This window comes from Chiloscyllium punctatum, chromosome 1 (genome assembly GCF_047496795.1).
Source record: "Chiloscyllium punctatum isolate Juve2018m chromosome 1, sChiPun1.3, whole genome shotgun sequence".
NCBI lineage: Eukaryota > Metazoa > Chordata > Chondrichthyes > Orectolobiformes > Hemiscylliidae > Chiloscyllium > Chiloscyllium punctatum.
This window is the reverse complement of record NC_092739.1, coordinates 4,834,635-4,856,564: the sequence shown is the minus strand read 5'-3', so window position 1 is coordinate 4,856,564 and position 21,930 is coordinate 4,834,635. Positions and strand designations below refer to the sequence as shown.

Below are 21,930 nucleotides of genomic sequence, written 5' to 3'. Positions count from 1 at the left end.
TATTCTATCTACAGGTTTCCTGGATCTGTTTTTGCTTTGTGTCATTAATTACTTCCAATCTTCAATTCTCTTATTTCTGTTTTCTTTGTGTTCTTTCTGTGTTCTTCCTTATGCTTTTTGTGTGAAATTTAACTTAAATATTAATTGTACATGTTCCTTCATTTAAAGCAGGTGGCCTGAAGAGCACTCAGAGTGGTCCTGTTGTCATTACCGATGACATATCGAAGAATATTGCTCTTGAAAAACTTGAACAAGTGAAAAAATGGAGCATAAGCACATACAAGGTACATGCTGTGGAGCTGGTTTCCATGTATTTTCTGCTGGAATATTGCATGCAATTGTTCAACAAATGTGTAGTGGATGGTTTCAGGGTATTGCAAGGACAAGATGTTGCCTATGTAGTTTACATTTCTGGATAATAAATGCTATGCTATATAGATGTGAGCCTTGTCTCACAGACTTTTCTTGATAATGCCAATTTTTAAGGAAATGTGGTAAGCACTGCAATGAGTTCTTTCTCCGATATGCTCTGGGTAAATCCGCTCCAAACTTATTATTTTTTGAGCCAACAAATCTCAGTGCAGAGCTGGGCTGAGAGGTAGCAAGTAGAGTTTGATGCGGACAAGTGTGAGGTGATTCACTTTGGTTAGAGTAACTGGAATGCAAAGTACTGGGCTAATGGTAAGATTCTTGGTAGTGTAGATGAGCAGGGAGATCTCGGTGTCCAGGTACATTGATCCTTGAAAGTTGCCACCCAGGTTGACAGGGTTGTTAAGGCATACAGTGTTTTAGCGCTTTTATTAATAGAGGGATCGAGTTCCGGAACCATGAGGTTATGCTACAGCTGTACAAAACTCTGGTGCGGCTGCACTTGGAGTATTGTGTACAGTTCTGGTCACTGCATTATAAGAAGGATGTGGAAGCTTTGGAAAGGGTGCAGAGGAGATTTACTAGGATGTTGCCTGGTGTGGAGGGAAGGTCTTGTGAGGAAAGGCTGAGGGACTTGAGGCTGTTTTCGTTAGAGAGAAGAAGGTTGAGAGGTGACTTAATAGAGACATATAAGATAATCAGAGGGTTAGATAGGGTGGACAGGGAGAGCCTTTTTCCAAGAATGGTGACGGCGAGCACGAGGGGGCATAGCTTTAAATTGAGGGATGATAGATATAGGACAGATGTCAGAGGTAGTTTCTTTGCTCAGAGTAGTAAGGGTATGGAATGCTTTACCTGCAATGGTAGTAGATTCGCCAACTTTAAGTACATTTAAGTCGTCATTGGACAAGCATATGGACATACATGGAAAAGTGTAGGTTAGATGGGCTTCAGATTGGTATGACAGGTCGGCACAACATCAAGGCCAAAGGGTCTGTACTGCGCTGTTACGTTCGATGTTAAATGACAACGCGTATTAACTAAGATGGAATTGTGACCTGTCTACACGAACAGTATGATAATCCTTCTTGTTATGCCTGGTAGTACATTACACGAATTCAACTTACTTCATCACTAAAGCCCAATAGTAGTGTTAAATATACCCTGAATTGTGTGACTATTTTTATTGTGCTATGAAACTATTGAATTGTAAATTTTAAGTGATGCGCATGGATTTGATTAATACGGTGTTAAATAGAATCCTTTATTGTATGTAACATTCTTTTTCATTTTGTTTTCTCACGAGCCTATCAATGCTAACATATTTGAAAAACTAATAATCCCACAACACCAGGTTATAGTCCAACAGGCTTAACTGAAAGCACTAGCTTTCAGAGCACCGCTCCTTCATCAGGTGGTTGTGGAGGACACAATTGTAAGACACAGAATTTATAGCAAAAGTTTACAGTGTGATGTAACTGAAATTATACATTAAAAAAATACCTTGATTGTTTGTTAAGTCCCTCATCTGTTAGAATGACCGTGTTAGTTTCACTACTTTCATATGAAAATCACAACACCTTTTTTAAAAGTTACATTCTCAGGTTAACTGTAACAATTGGTGTCAGCCAAATAAGATGTTGAAGGTGTTAGCCTCCTGTGTGCTGTTGTCTGTGCCATAATGTTTTGACTGATTCTAATCTAAAAAATGAGTTGACAGAGTCTTGCATGGATTAATGCAGTTTTTGAGCAAAGTACAATGTAACTCTGCGGCACGGTGGCACAGTGGTTAGCACTGCTGCCTCACAGCACCAGAGACCCTGGTTCAATTCCCGCCTCAGGCGACTGACTGTGTGGAGTTTGCACATTCTCCCCGTGTCTGCGTGGGTTTCCTCTGGGTGCTCCGGTTTCCTCCCACAGTCCAAAGATGTGCAGGGTCAGGTGAATTGGCCATGCTAAATTGCCTGTAGTGTTAGGTGAAGGGGTAAATGTAGGGGAATGGGTGGGTTGTGCTTCGGCGGGTCGGTGTGGACTTGTTGGGCCGAAGGGCCTGTTTCCACACTGTAATGTAATCTAATTCTAACAGATGAGAGACTTAACAAATAATCAAGGTACAAGATATTGATATGGCAATATTTAGAGTACTTCATACATTTCAGGTCACCCTGCTTTGGGAAGATGATACTAAACTGGAAAAGATGCAAAGATGATTGACAAGATTGCTAGCAAAACTGACAAGTTTGAGTTATAAAGAGAGGCTGGATAGTCTGGAAATTTGTTTTTCCTTGGGGTGTCGGAGACTGAGAGATGACCTCGTAGAGTCCAGCTCTCCACCTCACCATGAGGGGAATAGATAAAGTGAATAGCCAAGGTCTTTTCCTCAGGAGAGGGGAGACCAAAACTAGAGGCGTAGTTTTAAGGTGAGGAGTGAAAGATTTAAAAGGGAACTGAGGAGCAACATTTTCACAAGGAGAGTGATGTGTATATGCTGCCAGAGGAAGTGGTAGAGGTGAGTACAATAACTATATTTAAAAGACATTTGGATAGGAAGATGGATAGCAGAGGTTTAGAGCGATGTGGGCCAAAGGCAGGCAAATGAAACCAGTTCAGTTTAGGCAAGCTGATCTGCATGCACGAGTTGGGCCGAAGAGCCTATTTTCCTGCTGTTTCACTCTACCACTCTATCTTAGATCATCTACTGCCAAAAAACCCATTCATTCCTTCATCGCCATTATTCTTCAGTGCACTCCTAGCTCCTCTCTCATATTTTTTTCTCTGTACGCTTGAGACCATATAAAGCTCTGCTATCATAGTTTAACTCACAAGTAAATTCCATTCCCCTACAATCCCTCTCCTTAGCAAATCATATGGACTCTTGTGATATAATGTTTTGATTTTAAAACTGTTACTCTAGTTTTCAAATCTCCCCATGGCCTTACTCCTCCCCTATCTCTATAAGCTCATCCAACCTCTCATGATTCAAGATATCTACACTCCTCCAATTCTAGATTCTTGTGCATTCTTGATCATAATTGCTTCCCCATAGATGGCCATATCTTCAATTGCTGAAGCTCCAAACTCTCTCATTCCCTCACTATACCTATCGACTGTTTTGTCTTTCAAGACACAAATTAAAACCTCTCTCTTTAACCAAGCTTTTGGTCTCCTAACCTTGTGTCTTCATCCTTGGCTCAGTTTTATTACTGATTTGTAATGCTGCCTAAAGTTTTTGTATCATGTAAATTTGAAGTTAAAGTCTGTTGCCCAGTTTCCTGCTCTTGAAAGCTGTAATTTGTCATGGACATTAAAAGATAAGAGCAGGTGTAGAGACTCTTCAGCTCTTTGACTCTGTTCTGCTTTTAAATATGTTCATCACATCTTCTATCTCGATATTATATTTCTGTTTTCTCTCTGTTCTTCTGATGCCTGTAATATTTAAGCATTTTTTCTTGACAATGACTCTGCCTTCTCAGGTAGACAATTCCCCAGGTTCATTAACCTTTATGTGAAGGTTTTTTTCCCTCTTTTCAGGATGGCGCTGACATAGTAAATAGTGTTTGGGCTCCTGATGGTGTCCGCTTCAGGCAGGCTGCATCCTTCTCTTTTGCGTCTTTTTCTTTCTCTTTTTTTTTCAGTTTCTGATGTCATGGGAAACCTGGAGGGGTGTTCGACGCGTCATGCAGGGACACCTGACTGTGTTGGGCCTGGGGCGTAGACTCAGTGGATTGTTGGCGGGGACGGTGCCTGGAGCAGGGACTCCTATCTGCTGTGCACCTGGGGCACGGGGACTCCTTGAGGCTGGGGATACCTTATAGGGGACCTAGAGCTGTGTTTGAAGACCTCTTGTACAGAAGATGAACTCTATTTATGTAATTGCTTTCTATAACTTAAGATGGTGCCAGATTGTGGCAACCAAACACGTTTCACTGTATCTTTCTAGATAAATGGGACAATAAATAAATTACTATTAAAAGGCCTGCTCCATATCCTAAGGCCGTGACCCTCGGTTCTAAACTCTCAACGAGGAAAAACATCCTCCCGGAATCTAATTTGTCCATTCCTGTTAGAATTTTATAAACAGATCCCCTTTCATCTTCCTTGTGTGAGACAAGGCGATCAAACCTGAATGCAATAGTCCAGGTATGGTCTCACAAGGGCCCTGTATGACTGCAATAAGACATCCCATTCTGAAATTAAATCCTTTTGCACTGAAGGCCAACAAACCAATTGTCTTCCTAGTTGTTGTACTTGCCTACTTTGATTTCTTTGCACATCCAACATTGAAATAAAACTCTGCCATTGTATTTTTCATTCCAAAATATGTGACTTTATATCTAACCACATTTTACTGAATTTGCCATATGTTTGTCAACTCACTCAAATTGTCTTAATGACCTTTACGTCTCCTTGCATCCTATTTATGACACACAATCCTGCCCAGTCAGCAAACTTTGAAATATTGTATTTAGTTCCCTCATCCAGATCATATATATATATATATATATATATACATGTATATCATGACTATCTGGGACCCAAGCACTGATCCTTGTAGTATTGCACTCATCACTGACTGCCATCTGGGAAAAATGTTTTTTCAGTTATCTGTTTCCTGTCTGTCAATCAGTCCTCAGTTTATACCAATATTTTGCACTTTAATTTTGTCCAGTAATCTCTTATGTGGGACCTTTATCAAAAGCTAAATAGACCACATCCACTGATTTTTTTCCAGTAACTGTACAACCAGTTACATCTTCAAAAAGTCTATAGTAGATTTGTTAAACATGATTTGCTATTCATAAGCCCATGCTGCCTTTGTCAAATTGTTACAACTCAATGTGGTAGCATTTTGGAAATCACACCCCAATATACCGAGAGTCATCGCAGAAGTTAAAGACTTTAAAATGAACAGATGAAGATTTTCTAATTTACCCAATTGTCAGACACAAGCTGATAGAAAGCACAGTCCAGGTTTTTGTACTTAATAAGACTTACTGCTTATTACAAATATTTAGACTGTAGCTGCATTTAATTTTACAAATCATTGGTATGTAACACTACTAATTAAAACTCTAATCCCCTTATGAACTTTCCCTTATACACAGGCACATGAAGGGAAGGGGAAAAAAAGCATGAACAGAAGGCAGTTCTGTAGTCTTTGTTCAGGAGATCTGATGAGATGTTTCTTGCTGATCAGGAGGTTTCTTCTCTGACGTCCTTTTCCGAATGCTTTCACTGGTTTACAACCTAGCTATTTCACTTAAAATGTCAATGACTTGTCAAAGTAAAAATCACATCTTACAGCTGAAGGAGAAATAAGCTGGTTTTCTTCAAATTGTAAGTGGATTTTTACTGCAGAGAGAAGGTCCCGGAACTAGTGGAAATCTGATTACTTCTATCTGTGTTTTGTTCCCAACCCAGGCTGTTCATTTACGTGAAAACCAATCTCTCAGTTGCTGGCAAGCAAAAGGCCTTTGGCACTGTTAACTGGTCACTAGTCCAGAGACCAATCAATTACTTGTTGCCAGCCAAAATTGAAACTGCGCACAACGCCTTGGCATCAGTTTGCCTGCAATTCCTGCTTATACAAGCACCTGTTTACACCGTGCCTAACTGGACAAGTTATTTGTTTTTCAAAACATGCAGCAAACACTTGTTTTAAAACAGTTCTTTCTCATTTCAGTCTACAATTTTAAAAAACACAAATATAAAAAGACGTTTGCTTTTTCATAACCCGCTAATGCTTTCCGAATGTTTTATTATCATGCCTTTTACAAAAGATGCAGGCACTTTGACTACTGATGTTTGGCCAACTGGTCTGCAATTCCTTTTCTTTGTCTCACTCTGTTTTCAAAGTAATCACAACTCCCTCCCATCCCAATCTGTAGACAAATCTCCAGTCTCTAGAACTTCCAGCGCTACTTCCTTTAGTACTGTGGAATGTCGATTATCAGGCCTGGGTGATTTCCTTTAATTCCACCCTCTCACCAGACCCTGGTTCCCTAACATTTCTGGGAGGTTATTTGTACCCTTCTTTTGTGAAGACAGAACCAAACTGTTCAATTTTTCTGCCAAATCTTTGCTCCTTATTATAATTTGGCCAGTTTCTGACTATAAGGGACTTGCATTTGTCTTTACCAATCTTTTTCTCCACATATTTTTACAAGATTTTATGGATATATGTATGTCCCCTACAGTTCTGTTCTCGTACTATTGTTCCCCTCTTGATCAAACTCTTTGTCCTCTTGGTGATTTCTAAAATGCTCCCAATCTTCAGGCTTGCTGCTTTTTCTGACGGTTTTATTTGTCTCTGCTTTGGGTCTCATACAATATCTAATTTATTTCATGAACCGTGGTTGAGTCACCATTCTGTTTTATTTCTGTGCCAGGCAGGAATGAATATTTGTTGATATTTCCCTTATCCTTCCTTTTTCCTCCAACTTTTAAAACCCAATATTAAAACAGGAAATGCTAGAAATACTCTGATCTTCAAGAACTGGAATTATTAACATTGTACTCCCTCTTCAGATTTTGTCAGAAGTGCTTTTTATAGCAGTATTTTCTGTTATCATTTCAAATTTCCAATATCTCCCTTTGGTTTTGAATTTCAGCCTTTAAATTCTGATTTTCATCATCTCTTTGGTGATCGCCTGAACCTTGGACATTGATTGAATTGTCAGTGTAAAGATCATGCGTGTTTACTAGATGTGCTGCTTGAACTAAAAACTGCATCTATATTGCTAATGAGTATAAACAAGAGAGCTCCACCCTGTCTGTTGAAGCCTAATGGCACCAGTGTAAGACTGAGAAAGCAGGTTGACAAAATTAATAGCCTGACTAGCAATTACCTTTTTGATAACAATCCTGATAGCAGCATTTTCTGATTATTCAAAATTAAAAGCACATTAATTTTTTTTTCTATTTTGCATTATACTGAATGTTGAACTGAAATTTTGTATAAATCGAAGTGTAGTGGGGAAATGGGAATCTGATCATAAGTTTTATAAATTAGTGTCACAATTGAACATTGATGAAACGTGAGCACGTAGGATTTAACGTTTATGATATAAGGATCTTGCCAAGGCAATTACCATACCATTCCTGCTTTAAAGATCAACTATAATTAATGTCATGATTAAAATTTGTGTTCACACCTGTCTGCTGCCTTAACTAATGCTTTATTCAGTTGCAACTGAACAGAATATTTGTAGGAATAACCATTAAATCAGCAAATTATATGAACTAAAATGGTAGATTTTATAATTATACAGAAAATTTTGAAAAAGACAGCACTAAATTAGGAAATCAACTTGATGAGTCACAATATCCCACTCATGAAGGAGCCAGGGTGTCACTAAAGCAAAACTGATGGGATTGAGTGGGTTGAAACCATGAGCACAGTTGCAGATCCTGTGTTTTAGTCACATTCTTAATAGTGACAGATTGTGGAGGTGATCAAGATGGGATTGTTGCTATTGCTGTTGAACCATTGAGGCTTTTGCTGTAAATTTTCAGGAGTCATGCGCGGCACCACACTTAGGTGCAACAATAGTGGCAGAATGTTCTTTCTAATAACACTATGGAAAAATTCCAGTGATTGGCAATGCTGATTGTCTTTGAAATGCACAAGGCAATTAGTCTATAAAAATTGAATGATGGATATGCTACTTTTTCAAAAAAGGGAACTACTTTCCTCATCATCCTTTTTATTAAATTGATATTTTCTGATTGCTCCCTCTGCCTCATTCTGGTGTGTCAGTAATCAATGCTGCCAATAAGATTTGTGAGCTTCGAATGGTTTTTTTTGTATCGAGCTCTTTGACCATTGGGATTCTTTGGGTAGTTACATTGTGCTCATGTGCTTTTGAGGGGTTGAAGGGCTATTTAGGTTGTTCAGGTCTTTGCAGGTAGTATTCATTTTTCGAGCGATCTTAAGCTTTGAAATGTTCGCCATCTCTGACCATTGCACTCTGTGTTTTATAATCAGTGAATAGGCAGAGTTTATGATCTATGAAATTTAAATGTAATGCCTTAATTCTAATCATTCTGCATAGATGAAGTTTGCCCTTTTGTAATGCTTTAATTTCTGAATATGAATCTTGTCACGATAGACTTTCACAGATAAATAAAAATTCAAAAAATACTCAGGTCAGGTAGCATGTGCAGGGAAAGACATGTAAATGTCTCTGATCTATGCTAAAACTGGAAAATTTATAGATTAGGATATTTTAAGCAAGTACTGAGACAGTGAGAATGCACTTGGAGATACGTGGGTGTAGATTGGAAGGCAAAAACAAAAGGGAAAGCCTTTGATAGGGTTGGAAGCAGGAGTAATATGAACAACAAAAAAGACGATGGTACAAGGTGGAAGGATCCCCATGAAGTAAGTAAATAAACAGAAGATGGACTTATGGAATGTGGTGGATGGAAAGAGCAAAGTTGTTATCAGTACAGGTTGATTGAGGAAATGAGAGCAGTTAACATTGTCGAGCTTAATATTGGAATGCTCACGCTTTGCCTTTACAGCCCTTCCAGTATGACAACCCTGCTATTACACACACATTTCCCCTCCCCTTTCAGCATTCTGAAGGGCCATGTCAGTGGCTCATTCTTCTGTCAATCATTGCCCATCCTTGAGCATCTTCATACAAAAGCATCGGATACAGTATCTACTGTTTCACATCCTCCCTTCTGACTGACCAAGCACCATAACACAACTTCCAAGTGTAACTAGTACTTAAAAAACAAAGGCTTGCATTGATATACCACCTTTTGATGCTTATAGGACAGCCCATAGCACTTTACAGCCACTGAAGTACTTTGGAAGTGTAGTCATTGTTTAATGTAGAAAATGTGGCATTTACATACAGCCTACCTCCGCAAACAACAGTGTGATGATTACCAGGTAGTCTGTTTTTAGACACAATGGTAACTCCATTACTCCCCTTCAGAATTGTGCCATGGGGTCTTTTACAACACTTGAGAGGACTGTTGGAACCTCAGTTTAACATGTACTCATAAGAATTTACTTGTCTTACTTTCAATTTGTATCCTGAATTTGCTGCCCATAAAGCAATCTCCATTACATATGTAGTCTCCTACATTTGTGATGTCTCTTTCATTTGCGGTCTCTGCTATGCTGCAAGACCAAACAGAGGACTTTCTGAACACCTCTGTTCAGCATGGCCCTGAGCCACTACTTGCCAAGTGAATTCTCTTTATCTTTTGATTAGGCACATTACAGCCTTCTGGGCTCAACATCAGTTTTAAGAATGAGATTCTAGTCGTCATCTGTATTTTTTTTATATAGATAGTAAGTAATGATAATGATCCTGTTTTTCCTCACTCATCCCATCATCTTCCCTTTCGTTAAAAGCAAAATGCTGCAGATGCTGAAAGTCTGAGACAAACGGAACGCTGAAGAAACTCAGCGGATTTGGCAGCATTTGTGGAGAGAGAAATACAGTATATGATTTGGATCTGGTATGACTTCAGTACACAGTACACAGACATTCACAGTTCTAATGAAGTCACAGTCCAGTGTTTATCTTCCCTTTTGTTGTCTTACCTCATCGCACTTCCAATCCAATCCAATCCAATCATGATTGAATTTCTCCTGCTTCGCTCTCTGCACACAGATCTTCCTTGCAGTTCTTTCCTTGTGCTCTCTATTCCCTGCCTTTTTTTTTGTTTGTGCTTACTTAAAGCCTATTATATCTATTTTTCAGTTCTTGTCAGAGTTGAAATGTTAACTGTTTGTCTCCACAGATGCTGTCAGACCTGAGTATTTTGAACATTTTCTCTTTGTTTGAGTTCAGTATCAATGGAACCTTCTTCTTTACTGACTTTGACAGACTTCACAGCTGAATGTAACCATGGAACAAAACAATGTCTAGTTTGTTTTGCTCTTCCAAATAATTTTTGTATTCCCTGTTTTCAGTACAGAGATTGGGAAATTGAAGAGATAGCTTTTATGTTCTTCCTCCAGGTCTTTTTTCTGCCTTTTGGAGGAGGTCAGTCTTACTGGCATTTGTTTTAGACGTCTTGCCTACCCCCTCAGGGTCCTAACAAAAGAGGACTTATTCTGGAGTTAGCCGAGCTACTTTTAATCTCCTCTTCCATTCTGTACACCCACTAATACATGGATGGGAATTGAAAACCTTTGTCTGTCTGCTGTGGTGCTGCAGAATGCCATTTTTATCCAAAGGAATTTCGTTGTGATGTACCATGTTGTGAGTAATAAATGATCTCCTGTTTTAGTTAAATTTAATGAAAGGCTGTTAACTAGCAGACATTAAACCTACAATATAAGTAAACAGCAGCTTAGTACGAGTTAATGTTAAGTCAATGTTATGTTCTAAAGTAAACACCTCTGTCTTCTTGCCAATTTATTTTTTATTTATTTCTAACAAAATAAGTTGCTTTGTAATTTTTTTTGCAGTGTACACGACAGGTCCTTTCTGAAAAGTTAGGTCGTGGCTCAAAGACTGTGGATCTGGAGCTTGAATCACAAATAGAAATACTGAGGGAGACCAAGAAAAAGTATGAAAATCTCCTGCGACTAGCCCGACAAATGGCAACACAGTTCTACCAAGTAGTACAGACACAACGACAACTTGGGGATGCTTTTGGAGAACTTAGTGTGAAGTCTCCAGAGCTCCATGTAAGTCATTTATTTATTTCCTGATCTTTAAAATTTATTGTATTTTTACTGATTTATCATAAGATTGTTTTGATTGTGGACTCTTATAAGGCACTACTGAGCCACACTGGACTGATGACATGCACTTTCATGCAGGATTTTCAATGTGACAGAACTTTACCTTGCCACAAACAAGTTGCAACAAGAGTTGAAAATTATGCTAGCTCAGGGAGCACGAGACTGTTTTATTTAATATATGGCTTGTTCTAGATTTTGTATTCCAATTTGTCCATTTCTTTGTGATGCTGTGCTCTTGTGTTTGAAAATGCATCTGCAGTTAACCAGTTCAAAACATACTTTGGCTCTACTGGAGCTGCAATTCTTCAAGATTTCAGTGAAAGACTTAAAGGTTGATAAATGTTCCCTCTGAACGGCAATCTCTCCCTCAATGTCAGCAAAATGAAGGAGCTGGTCATTGACTTCAAGAAGCCAAGTGGTGGACACGCCCCTGTCCGCATCAATGGTGATGAATTGGAGGTGGTCGAGAGCATTAAGGTCCTGGGAATGGTGATCACCAACAATCTGGTCAGGTCCACCCACATTGACACTATGGTTAAGAAAGCACAGCAACACTTCTGCCTTCCTCAGGAGGCTAAGGAAATTCAGCATGTCCATAAAGACATTTACAAATTTTTATAACTGTACCACAGAAAGCATCCTATCTGGGTGCAGCACAGCATGGTACAGCAACTGCTCTACCCAAAACCGACAGGAACTACGGAGAGTTGTGACCACAGCCCAGACGATCACGCAAGCCATTGACTTCATCTATACTTCCGGTGCATCAGGAAGGCAACCAACATAATCAATGACCCCTTCCACACAGGTTATACTCTCATCCATCCTCTTCGTTTGAGTAGAAGATATACAAGTTTGTATGCATATAGCTTCTTCCCTGCTGTTATCAGACATTTGAATGGACTCTTTAACGTTAATCTCTCTCTACACCTTCTTGGTAGCTGTAACATTGAATCCTGCACTCAGTTCTGTTACCCTGATGTATTTGTATAGTACAGTCTGCATGTAAAGCATATAAGACAACACTTCTTACTGTACAGTCTCTTCTGCTCTCATGTTTGTTTCTTCAACACAAATTGGCTTTAACGCAATCCAAGAATTTAGACCGTTATTTGTAGAATGTGAACTTTCTTTACATTATTGGCTATAACATGATTCCGACCCCATTAGTTTCATTGGTACGGCTATTGCGCAAGTTTCTTATAATGCAAGATTGGATGAGGATAGAACTATCACACTGTATCAGAATCGACTGTACCTCGGTACACAGTAATAAACGCCACACTGAAGCTACTACATGCAATTTAAATAGCAGAAATACTACAGTGTAGTCTAAGCTAAGTGATGCAGCAACCAAGGAGCTGCCTTTGTAGCTCCCCATCCAGTTATGAATGGTTGTGGTCAATTAAACAGCCAACTAGAGAGCTGGTTCTGCAAACATTGCCATTCTCAATGAAGGTGAAGGGCTTCAGCCTGAAACATCGATTCTCCTGCTCCTCAGATGCTGCCTGACCGGCTGTGCTTTTCCAGCATCACACTCACGACTCTGATCTCCAGCATCTGCAGTCCTCACTTTCTCTGAATGATGGTGAAGCCCAGCACATCAATGCAAAAAAGAAGCCTGAAGTATTTGTAACTACCTTTAACCAGAGTGCATTATCCAACTCTGTCTGTATTGGTCCCAAGCATCACAGTTGCTAGTCTTTAGCCAATTCAATTTGTCCCCTGTGATACCAGGAAACTCTTGAAGGAAGTAATTCCTCCAAACGCCAGTGGCCCTGGCAACATTCAGCTGTGGTATTGAAGACTTGTGATCCCAAACTCCCCAGGTCCTTGACAAGCTGTTCAGTGCAATTACAACATCTGTACAGCATCTGGTTAACCATTTGAAAGTTATCCAGGCATACCACTTCTTCCACAGATCCCATCCAGCATCTTACCCACCCCCACTACCCCACCCCCATCAGTCTACCCTCCGTAATCAGTTAAGGGATGAAATGTGTCATCAATTTTGCTGTTAAGCAGCACTTAGGTTTTTATATAATGATTAAAATTTTTACAAGAAAATGTGCTAGTAAGGTCTCATTTTCAGCAGACAAACTCAGGGAGTCAGAGTCAATTGTTACATTTAATTAAAAACAGCCAGGGCCCCTCATTAACATTGTGCTTTATTGTCTTTTGTAATGGATAACCAGATAATTTTTCATTCTACAATTTAATTCCATAAGCTAATAAAAAAATTGGGACATCCTGAAGTGCTTTGCAGCCAGCTAAATATTTTTTGAAGTGTGCTGTTCTAATGTAGCATGACAACAGCAGTAATGGGACTGGTTCAGTTGAGGAAACCTGGTTGGCATGGACAAGTTGAGCCAAAGGGCCTGTTTCCATGCTGTATGAATTTATGACTCTTAAGAGCAAAGTTGCTGTGTGTATGAGTACAGACAGCATTCAGATGCATCTCTCAATTTACCCATAGCAGCATAGCTGTTATTGTGTTACCTGGTTGCTTGTTGAGTATCAATCAATTCATGGTTTAAGCCAGGGTTTCCTCCAAGTTCTACATACTGTAGCCATCCTCAATAAAAGCAAAATACGGCAAAACTGAACTGAAAACCGAAAATTCTGGAGAAAATTAGCAGGTCTTGCAGCATGTGAAAAGCGTTCTAAAGAAAAATCATTGGGCTCTCCCAGCAAAGGAAGGGGCAATTTGGAAATGAGCCCAGTCAAATGAAAGGCACATCAGCAGAGGAGCACTTTGGAGAGAGAGAGACAGTATTACATAGTTAGATTTAAAATAATTACTAAAAAGGATAAGGATGGGCCAAAGTAAATGTTCTAAACTGGAGCAAAGCTACTTTTATTAAGATATCATTCGGCCTGGACTGGGAGTAATTACTTACTGATAAAATTGTGTTATGGCAATGGTAAGTATTCAAGGAGGACTGATTTGGAGATGCCAGTGTTGGACTGGGGTGTACAAAGTTAAAATCACACAACACCAGGTTATAGTCCAACAGGTTTAATTGGAAGCACTAGATTTTGGAGCGCCGCTCCTTCATCAGGTGGTTGTGGAGGGCACAATTGTAAGACACAGCATTTATATCAAAAGTTCACAGTGTGATGTAACTGAAATTATACATTGAAAAATACCTGGTTTGTTTGTTGAGTCTTTCATCTGTTCAAATACCATGATAGTTTCACTTCTTTCATGTGTAAATCACAAAATTCTTTTTTACAAGTTACATTCTCAGGTTAACTTGGTGTTAGCCAGACAATATGCTGAAAGTGTTAGCCCCCTATGTTCTCTGTCTGTGCCCTAATGTTAAAACCGATTCTAATCTAAAAAGTGGGATAAGGGTTTTACATAAATTCATGCAGTTTTTGAGCAAAGTACAATGTAATTCTGCAAGTACGAATTCACCCCACAAATGTATATGTGTGCATGTGGGTTTTTGTGTTTGTGAGTGTGCGCGCATGTGAGTGTAGAGTGTCCAAGTCTATGAGGGGGAGTGTGTGTGTCTGTAGGAGTGTGTGTGGGGTGAGGGGTTGTGAGTGTTTGTGAGAGAGAGAGAGTGAGTGTGTGTGTGTGTGTGTGTGTGTGTGTGTGTGTGTGTGTGTGTGTGTGTGTGTGTGTGTGTGTGTGTGTGAGAGAGAGAGAGTGCAGAGTGGTCTACGTCTGTGTGAGGATGCGTGTGGGAGTGTGTGTGTCTGTAAGAGTGTGTGTGTGTGGACATAGTGTCTGTGTGCGTGTCTGTGTATGCATGTGTCTGTGTGTGTATAGGAGTGCATGTGTGTGTGTGTATATGAATGTGAAGGAGTGTCTGTGTGTGTATAGTGCAATGGTGATCACCTGTAGTGTGACATGAGCCCAAAGTCCTGGTTGAGGCCCTCCCTATGGGTACGGAACTTGGCTATCAGCCTCTGCTCGACCACTTTTCATTGCTGACTGTCCCAAAGTCCGTCTTAGAGGATGCTCACCCAAAGGTCTGAAGTTGCATGTCCTGGACCGAAGAAGTGCACCACCTCTCAGACTTAGACACTCTACACTCACATACACTCTCACTCACACTCACAACCCCCCATCCCAGAGACAGACTGACAGACACGCGCACGCACACGCACACACAAAGACCTGCATGCACACATATACATATACATTTGTGGGGTGAATTTGTACTTGCAGAGTTACATTGTACTTTGCTCAAAAACTGCATGAATCCATGTAAGACTCTGTTAATTCACTTTTTAGATTAGAATCAGTCTAAACATTATGGCACAGACAGGGAACACAGGGGGCTAACACCTTTAACATAGTATCTGGCTGACACCAATTGTTACAGTTAACCTGAGAATGTAACTTTTAAAAAACAGTTTTGTGATTTACATATGAAAGAAGTGAAACTATCATGGTATTCTAACAGATGAAAGACTCAACAGACAATCAAGGTATTTTTCAATGTATAATTTCAGTTACATCACACTGTAAACTTGTGCTATAAATTCTGTGTCTTACAATTGTGTCCTCCACAACCACCTGGTGAAGGAGCGGTGCTCTGAAAGCTAGTGCTTCCAATTAAACCTGTTGGACTATAACCTGGTGTTGTGTGATTTTTAACTAAATTCAAGGAGGAAATAGAGTCATACACTATGGAAACAGACCCTATGGTGCACTTCGTCCATGCTGACCAAATTTCCCAAACTAATCTAGTCTCGCTTGCCTGCGTTGGGCCCAAATCCCTCTAAATCTTTCCTGTTCTTGTAGCTATCCAAATGTCCCTTAAAAGTTGTAACTGTGCCTGCATCTGCCACTTTCTCTAGCAGTTCATTCCACACATGAGCCACTCTCTGAGTAACCTCTATGTGAAAAAGTTGCCTCTCAGGTCCCTTTTAAATCTTTCTCCTCTCACTTTAAAAGTATACCCCCTAGTTTTGAACTCATCCACCTTGGGGAAAAGACCTTTGCTGTTCACCTTATCTATGCCCCTCATGATTTTATAAATCTCTACAATATAATAGCATGAATTTTGGAAGGTCCCATTAAGACAAGGGTGGGCCAAGATCAAAGAATCCTGGGTTTCAAGGGTCATAAAGGTTAGGATTAAGGGAATAACAATAGTTTATGGTAGATAGCAAGTGCTCAATATGGCAGAGATGTGTAAAAAGTGCAGGGGATAACTAAACTAGTGAATGAGAAAGCATTGGCAAGCAGAATAAAGGAAAACCCAAACAATTTTTAAAATATATAGAGGGCAAGAAAATAACTAGCAAAGAGTAGGCCCAGTAAAGACTATGGATGTAACCTGTGTGTTAACCCCAAAAAACATGAGCACAGTCATCAATGAAAATTCACAATGGACAAGAAAAACACAGTTTTATACATCAGGATGAAGGCCTTTGAAATATGAAAATAAATTAACATAGAGAGTGGGTGTCTTTTCCTTAGGATGGGGGATTTGAAGACTTGGGGGCAAATGTTTTTACACAGGCTGTTTCATGTCTGGGATGAACTTCATGTGGGAATGGTGATGGAGGCATGGTTACAGCTTTTAAAATACACTTAGATAAGTACATGCATAGGTTAGCTTTGGAGGGATATGGGCCAGGAGCAGGCTGGTGGGACGAGTTTAGTTTGGGATTATATTCGGCATGGACTGGTTGGACTGAAGGATCTGTTTCCGTGTTGTATGACTCTGTGATTCTAAGTACTAACAGGTTTAGCAGCCTTAGAAGTATAAATCTACAAGCCCAGTCAAGATATGTATGTTGACTGAGGTGATATTAGGCATTAATTTTTAAAACTTCTCTGGCTACAAGTGAAGTGTGAGAGGACTGGAGGACAACTAACATTGTCCCATTATTTTAGGAAATGGGGCAGATGAGATGGATCAAGAAATTACAGACCAGTCAGTCTAACCTTGATGATATTACAAAGAATTGAGGGGCAATATATATTACACCTGGAGCAACACCAATTAACCGTGCATGGATTTGTTGAGGAAAGATTGTGTTTGCCAGATTTGTTCAGATGTTTTGAGGAGGTAACCAGGAGTGTTGATGAAGATAGTGCATTTAATGTGGTTTAAATGGACTCCAACATGGCTTTTGCATAGGTCCCTCATGGCAAACCTGTCAAGAAAGTAGGAGTTCATGGGATCTAAGACAAAGTGGTATGTCGGTTCCAAAGTTGGCTGAAATACTGGAAGCAGAGGGTAATAGTAGTGGGATGTTTTGGTGAATGGAGATCTGTTTCCACTGGGACTCCATGGAGCTCAGTGCTGAGGGCCTTCTTGTCTGTGGTGTACGTTACTGATTTGGGCTTAACTGTAAGAGGTGTAATTGAGCAATTCACAGATGACATGGAATTTGGAGGGGCGGTAAATATTGAGGAAGTTAGTCATAAAATGTGGGAAAAGTATCAGGTGGTTGGAGCAAGAGCAAATGAAATTCATTGCAAAAAATAATGAAGTAATGCAGTTGAGGTGGGCTAACCAGGCAAAGGGTTACACTAGGAATGGTAGGACCCTGGAAAACACTAAAGGTAGAGAGACTTTGGTGTACATACCCACAGATGCCTGAAGGCATGTTTAATACACTAGGTACACAAGGTAATTAAAACAGAATATGAAATAGTTAATTTCATTAGCCCTTGACATAGAATTCAAGAGCAGAGAGGATATGTTGGAACTATATAAACTGACTAGGCTACAACTAGAGTACTGTGTGCAGATCTGGTCACCACATTATAGGAAAGATGTCATTGCACTCGAGATGGTGCTCAGGACATTTACCTGGAAGCTGCCTGGGCTAGAGGGCTTGAGCTTTGAGGGAAGATTGAACAGGCTGGGATTGTTTTCCTTGGAGCAGTGAAGGTTGAGTGGGAGATATATCTCTGATAAAGATGTATCAGATTATGAGGAGCCTAGGTGGGATGGGTAGGAACACACTTTTTTCCCATAGGTAAAGGGAGCATCAATTTAAGATAAGATGGAAAAGGCTAAGAGGGGGGTTGAGGAAAATGCTTTCTCTCCAGCAGTGTAGGAATCTGGAACTCTCTGCCTGAAAGGGCAGTTGAATCAGAAAGTCTCATAATGTTCACTTGTGTTGATTTAGCCTCTGGGGGACGAGTGAAGAGCTGGAAATGGATTTGTCTAGTCAGATCTTTTTTTGACCAGCTGGGCCAAATGCTGCCTCCTGTACTGTAAACACCTGACTCTGAAACGCAAAACATGTGTTCTGTTTCTCTGTCCACAGATGCTGCCAGACCTGTTGAATTTCTCCAGCACTTTGTTTTTATTTCTGTAGTCATCTGGTTTCTCTCTAACTAGGAACTTTGCCCCCACCCCTAAGTTTACACAAAACCATATGCTTCAATGGTATCAGTCATAAAAATGTTCAAAAATGTAACTACTGTCATCTATATCTTGTTCTTTAGTGTGTTCCACTAAAATTTTCACATTACATCGCTCTGATTTATATTTATTGGTATATTGTGTTTAGGTATTTCGTGGAGCCTTCTACTTTTTGTATGCATGCAAATTTCATTCTCTTTCTATTTCAGGAAGAGTTTGGATATAATGCTGAGACCCAGAAGTTGCTGTGTAAAAACGGGGAGACGCTTCTTGGAGCAATTAATTTTTTCATTGCCAGCGTAAATACTTTGGTGAACAAAACAATTGAAGACACATTAATCGCAGTAAAGCATTATGAAAATGCCAGGTATATCATTTGTAATGGTGCAATTTGATAAAATATTAATTGAATTTTACAGCTGCTATTTCCAAAACAATATAGTGCTTTTACTTAGTTTATATGGGTGTTGTTAAAATTCAGAAAAATACGTATTCAACTGTATCCATGACACGTGTAGAACTTGATTTCACAGATTGTGCACATTGCTTCCAACCTGTAATGAGTAGATATTTCCTGTTAGCTGCACACAGTTAATTAGGAAGAAGTGGACTCTAATGGATTCTAATTGGATTCCAATCCCACATTATAATAAAGAGTTTTCCAATTTACAGTTGATCCTCTGACTAAGATTACCGTCCTGTTTCTTAATGCACCAGACCTCAGATTTATTTAATTTGAGTGCCCTGTTCTTTTACTTGTTCTTGTTATGTTATATACACTGGTCATCCACTGCACAACTAATGCTTGATGATGTTTATATTATAGAATTTTGTGGTGAAGTAGTTGATGCAAATCTGAAAAATACTCTAGTGCTGATTACTGAAGTCTTTCTCTTCCAAATACAAACACAATGCCAGAAAAACTAGCTTTAGAGAACATTTCAATATGAAAGCACTTCCTTGATGCTTGATGTTCATTGTCAATGCAGATGCAGTGACCTCCATAACCTTGTTTAAGACTGAACTGGAAATGCACTGTTGTAACACAAGATGTGTACTTCAGTCTTCAGCAAAAAAGGATGATATAGGTCAAGCAGTGTTTTGTACAAGACACTGTTAATGTTGACTGAGTATTTGTATCATTGACACTTTCTTTTATGATATTTTGTTATCTGTGGTAGTTTTGAATTAGTCATGTTGTCTCAGCATCAGATTTGAACATTGTTAGGTCTTATGGTCTAATAATTGTTTAATTTTCCCTTGATATGAATCAATTAAACACATGTATAATTTTAACTTTTCAATTCCCATTTGTTCCAATAAAGTTATTACTTTTTCCTTTCTTCCCCTCTTTGCTGTTTTCAAACCCACTACCCTACTGAATAGGGCCACTCCTTTATATATGGCTGAATTGACACAAAGAACTCCTTAGTACCTCACCTATTGATTGATATTCATGTGTAGGCATTCAAAGTGAATATCAGTAGGTCCTATGTAAGGTTTATCATATATCTGATCTTGTTCTGATGGGTTTTCAATTCTCCTTGGATTCTTCTGACTCCCTCCCTCTCATCTTCCAATATCGAGCCCTGTCACCTTTCGTTTCCCCATTCTTAAGTATTTCCCTCATCCACTATAACCCATCATTACTCCTGCCTTCAGTCACCAAAGCAATTATTCAGGCATGAATCCCATTATAGAAAGTCGTGGTTGTCCTTTGTGCATCGCTCATTATTCTCTAACAGCTCCATTATAGTAACTATTATAATGTCCTTAGAAGTAGGAATTAACTGCCTCACCTCAGTTCTCATTTGTCTTCAGGCCTAGTATGTCCCTGGAGTTAATGTCATCAATCTCTTTCCTCCTGCCCACCACCATTCTCTTGGTTGGCTACTGTGACAGTGAATCACCACGTCTATGCATGTTTCCCTCCAGAGTGTCTGTTCATTTTAATAAAAGCCCCTTTCTCTCTAAGTGTGGTTTATTGCCATCCTGGAATTGACTGAAAGAAGATGTTGACACCTTGCAGCGCAATAACTGATCTTCCATCTCTACATTACTGTAACTATTGTCTGATAGTGTAGTTCTTAATACCAAGCTACATGGTCACCTTTTTTGCTCCTCCATATTACTCCTTCCCCTTTTAAACATTTCACCCTGTTTTCATTTCTCCATTAAAAACTACTGTCTCCGCCCACCCCTCTCAGCTCCTCAGTGTTTATCCAAGATAGTTTCCTTGTCCTTGAGACTTATTTTTCAACCATTGCAAATTGCGTCTTTTGCTCTGCTTCCTACACCTCTCCCTGCAAGTAAATGTTCTTAGCCTCGATCACAGCCACCTCTTATCCTTCCCAACTCTCCTAAATTCTGTCTATGGTCTGAGTTTCTGCTTTGATGACTTCTTTCTATTTTTCAATCCATCTTATTTTTAATCCCAATTCATTCTGCATTTGCTCTGAACAAAACCTTATTCCTGAAATCACTTGAACTTTTTTATTTCATATCTGAGAATATCCAGTGACTTTCTGGCAAAAGTTTCACTTTCCACCTTACGCTGTTGCTTTGAAAGTTCCCATGATTTCATCATCTTGATATTCCTCCTCCTCATCTACCTGTCCCTTGGAGACTTCATCTTGACACAGGACTTGTATTTAACTCAAGTAATTTTACTGTCTTTCTTGACTCTTCCAATTCCTGTGCGTTATCAGAGCATCCACACCCCTATACCCACCCTCCACCTCCACCCGCTATTGAAAACAATGCTGCCCCCTCCACACTTTGCGTCAGCTCTGAAGAGTCATTTAGACTCAAAACATTAGCTTGCTCTCTCTTTGTGAATGCTGCCTGACCTGCTGTGATTTCCAGCATTTTTTTCTTGTTTTCAATCCTGTGTGTTGTCATACTGTTTATATGATATTTGTCTGAGTAACCTGTAGTTCTCTTTAGGTTAAGAGAAAAAAGGTTTTGCCTCTCAAACCTTTCATAATTGCCATTCTTTGATCAGTCTAAACTGGATCTTTCATCACTTTGGCATTTTATTTGACCAAGATGATCTTCCAACCTGAATTACCACCATTAAACCAAGACAAAGGACTGCAGATGCTGAAGATCTGAGGGAAAAAAAATTGCTGGAGAAACTCTGGTTTTGCAAATCTTTGGAGAAAAAACAGTTAAAGTTTTGAGTCTAGTGACCCATCAGAACTGGTAGCACCTTGGAAAAAACGGTATTTATGCTGATGGTGGGACTTTTTATCCATCTCTTCTTTCACTTATCACCTTGAAAATCACATTATTTGTTCTTTGTTGCAGAACACCATAAATTTAAAATTCTTAGTTGTTTCTTTAAATATCTTAATGGTTTCTGACCTCCATAACCTCCTCCAGCCTGAAACTGCCCCCTAACCCTAGCCTTTTTCTTCAGTTTAGTTTAGGACTGTAAATCTCTTTCCACCTCTGTTTTGCACATTGTGGTTTTTCTGTATTTTTTTCTTC

The 21,930-nt window shown here is 39.5% G+C and overlaps 1 protein-coding gene across 4 annotated transcripts in view; it reads left to right on the top strand.

The window, feature by feature from the left end:
• arfip1 (ADP-ribosylation factor interacting protein 1 (arfaptin 1)) overlaps positions 1-21,930 on the top strand; it is a 204,091-nt gene that overhangs the window by 169,810 nt on the left and 12,351 nt on the right. For 3 of the 4 annotated variants that reach the window (XM_072592857.1, XM_072591711.1, XM_072591003.1), the window contains 3 exons: positions 169-284; positions 10,811-11,032; positions 18,648-18,805. In XM_072592857.1, the coding sequence (XP_072448958.1) occupies positions 169-284; positions 10,811-11,032; positions 18,648-18,805 (496 nt within the window). The remainder of the gene's footprint in view (positions 1-168; positions 285-10,810; positions 11,033-18,647; positions 18,806-21,930) is intronic. The other variant, XM_072592009.1, reaches the window with a different exon arrangement.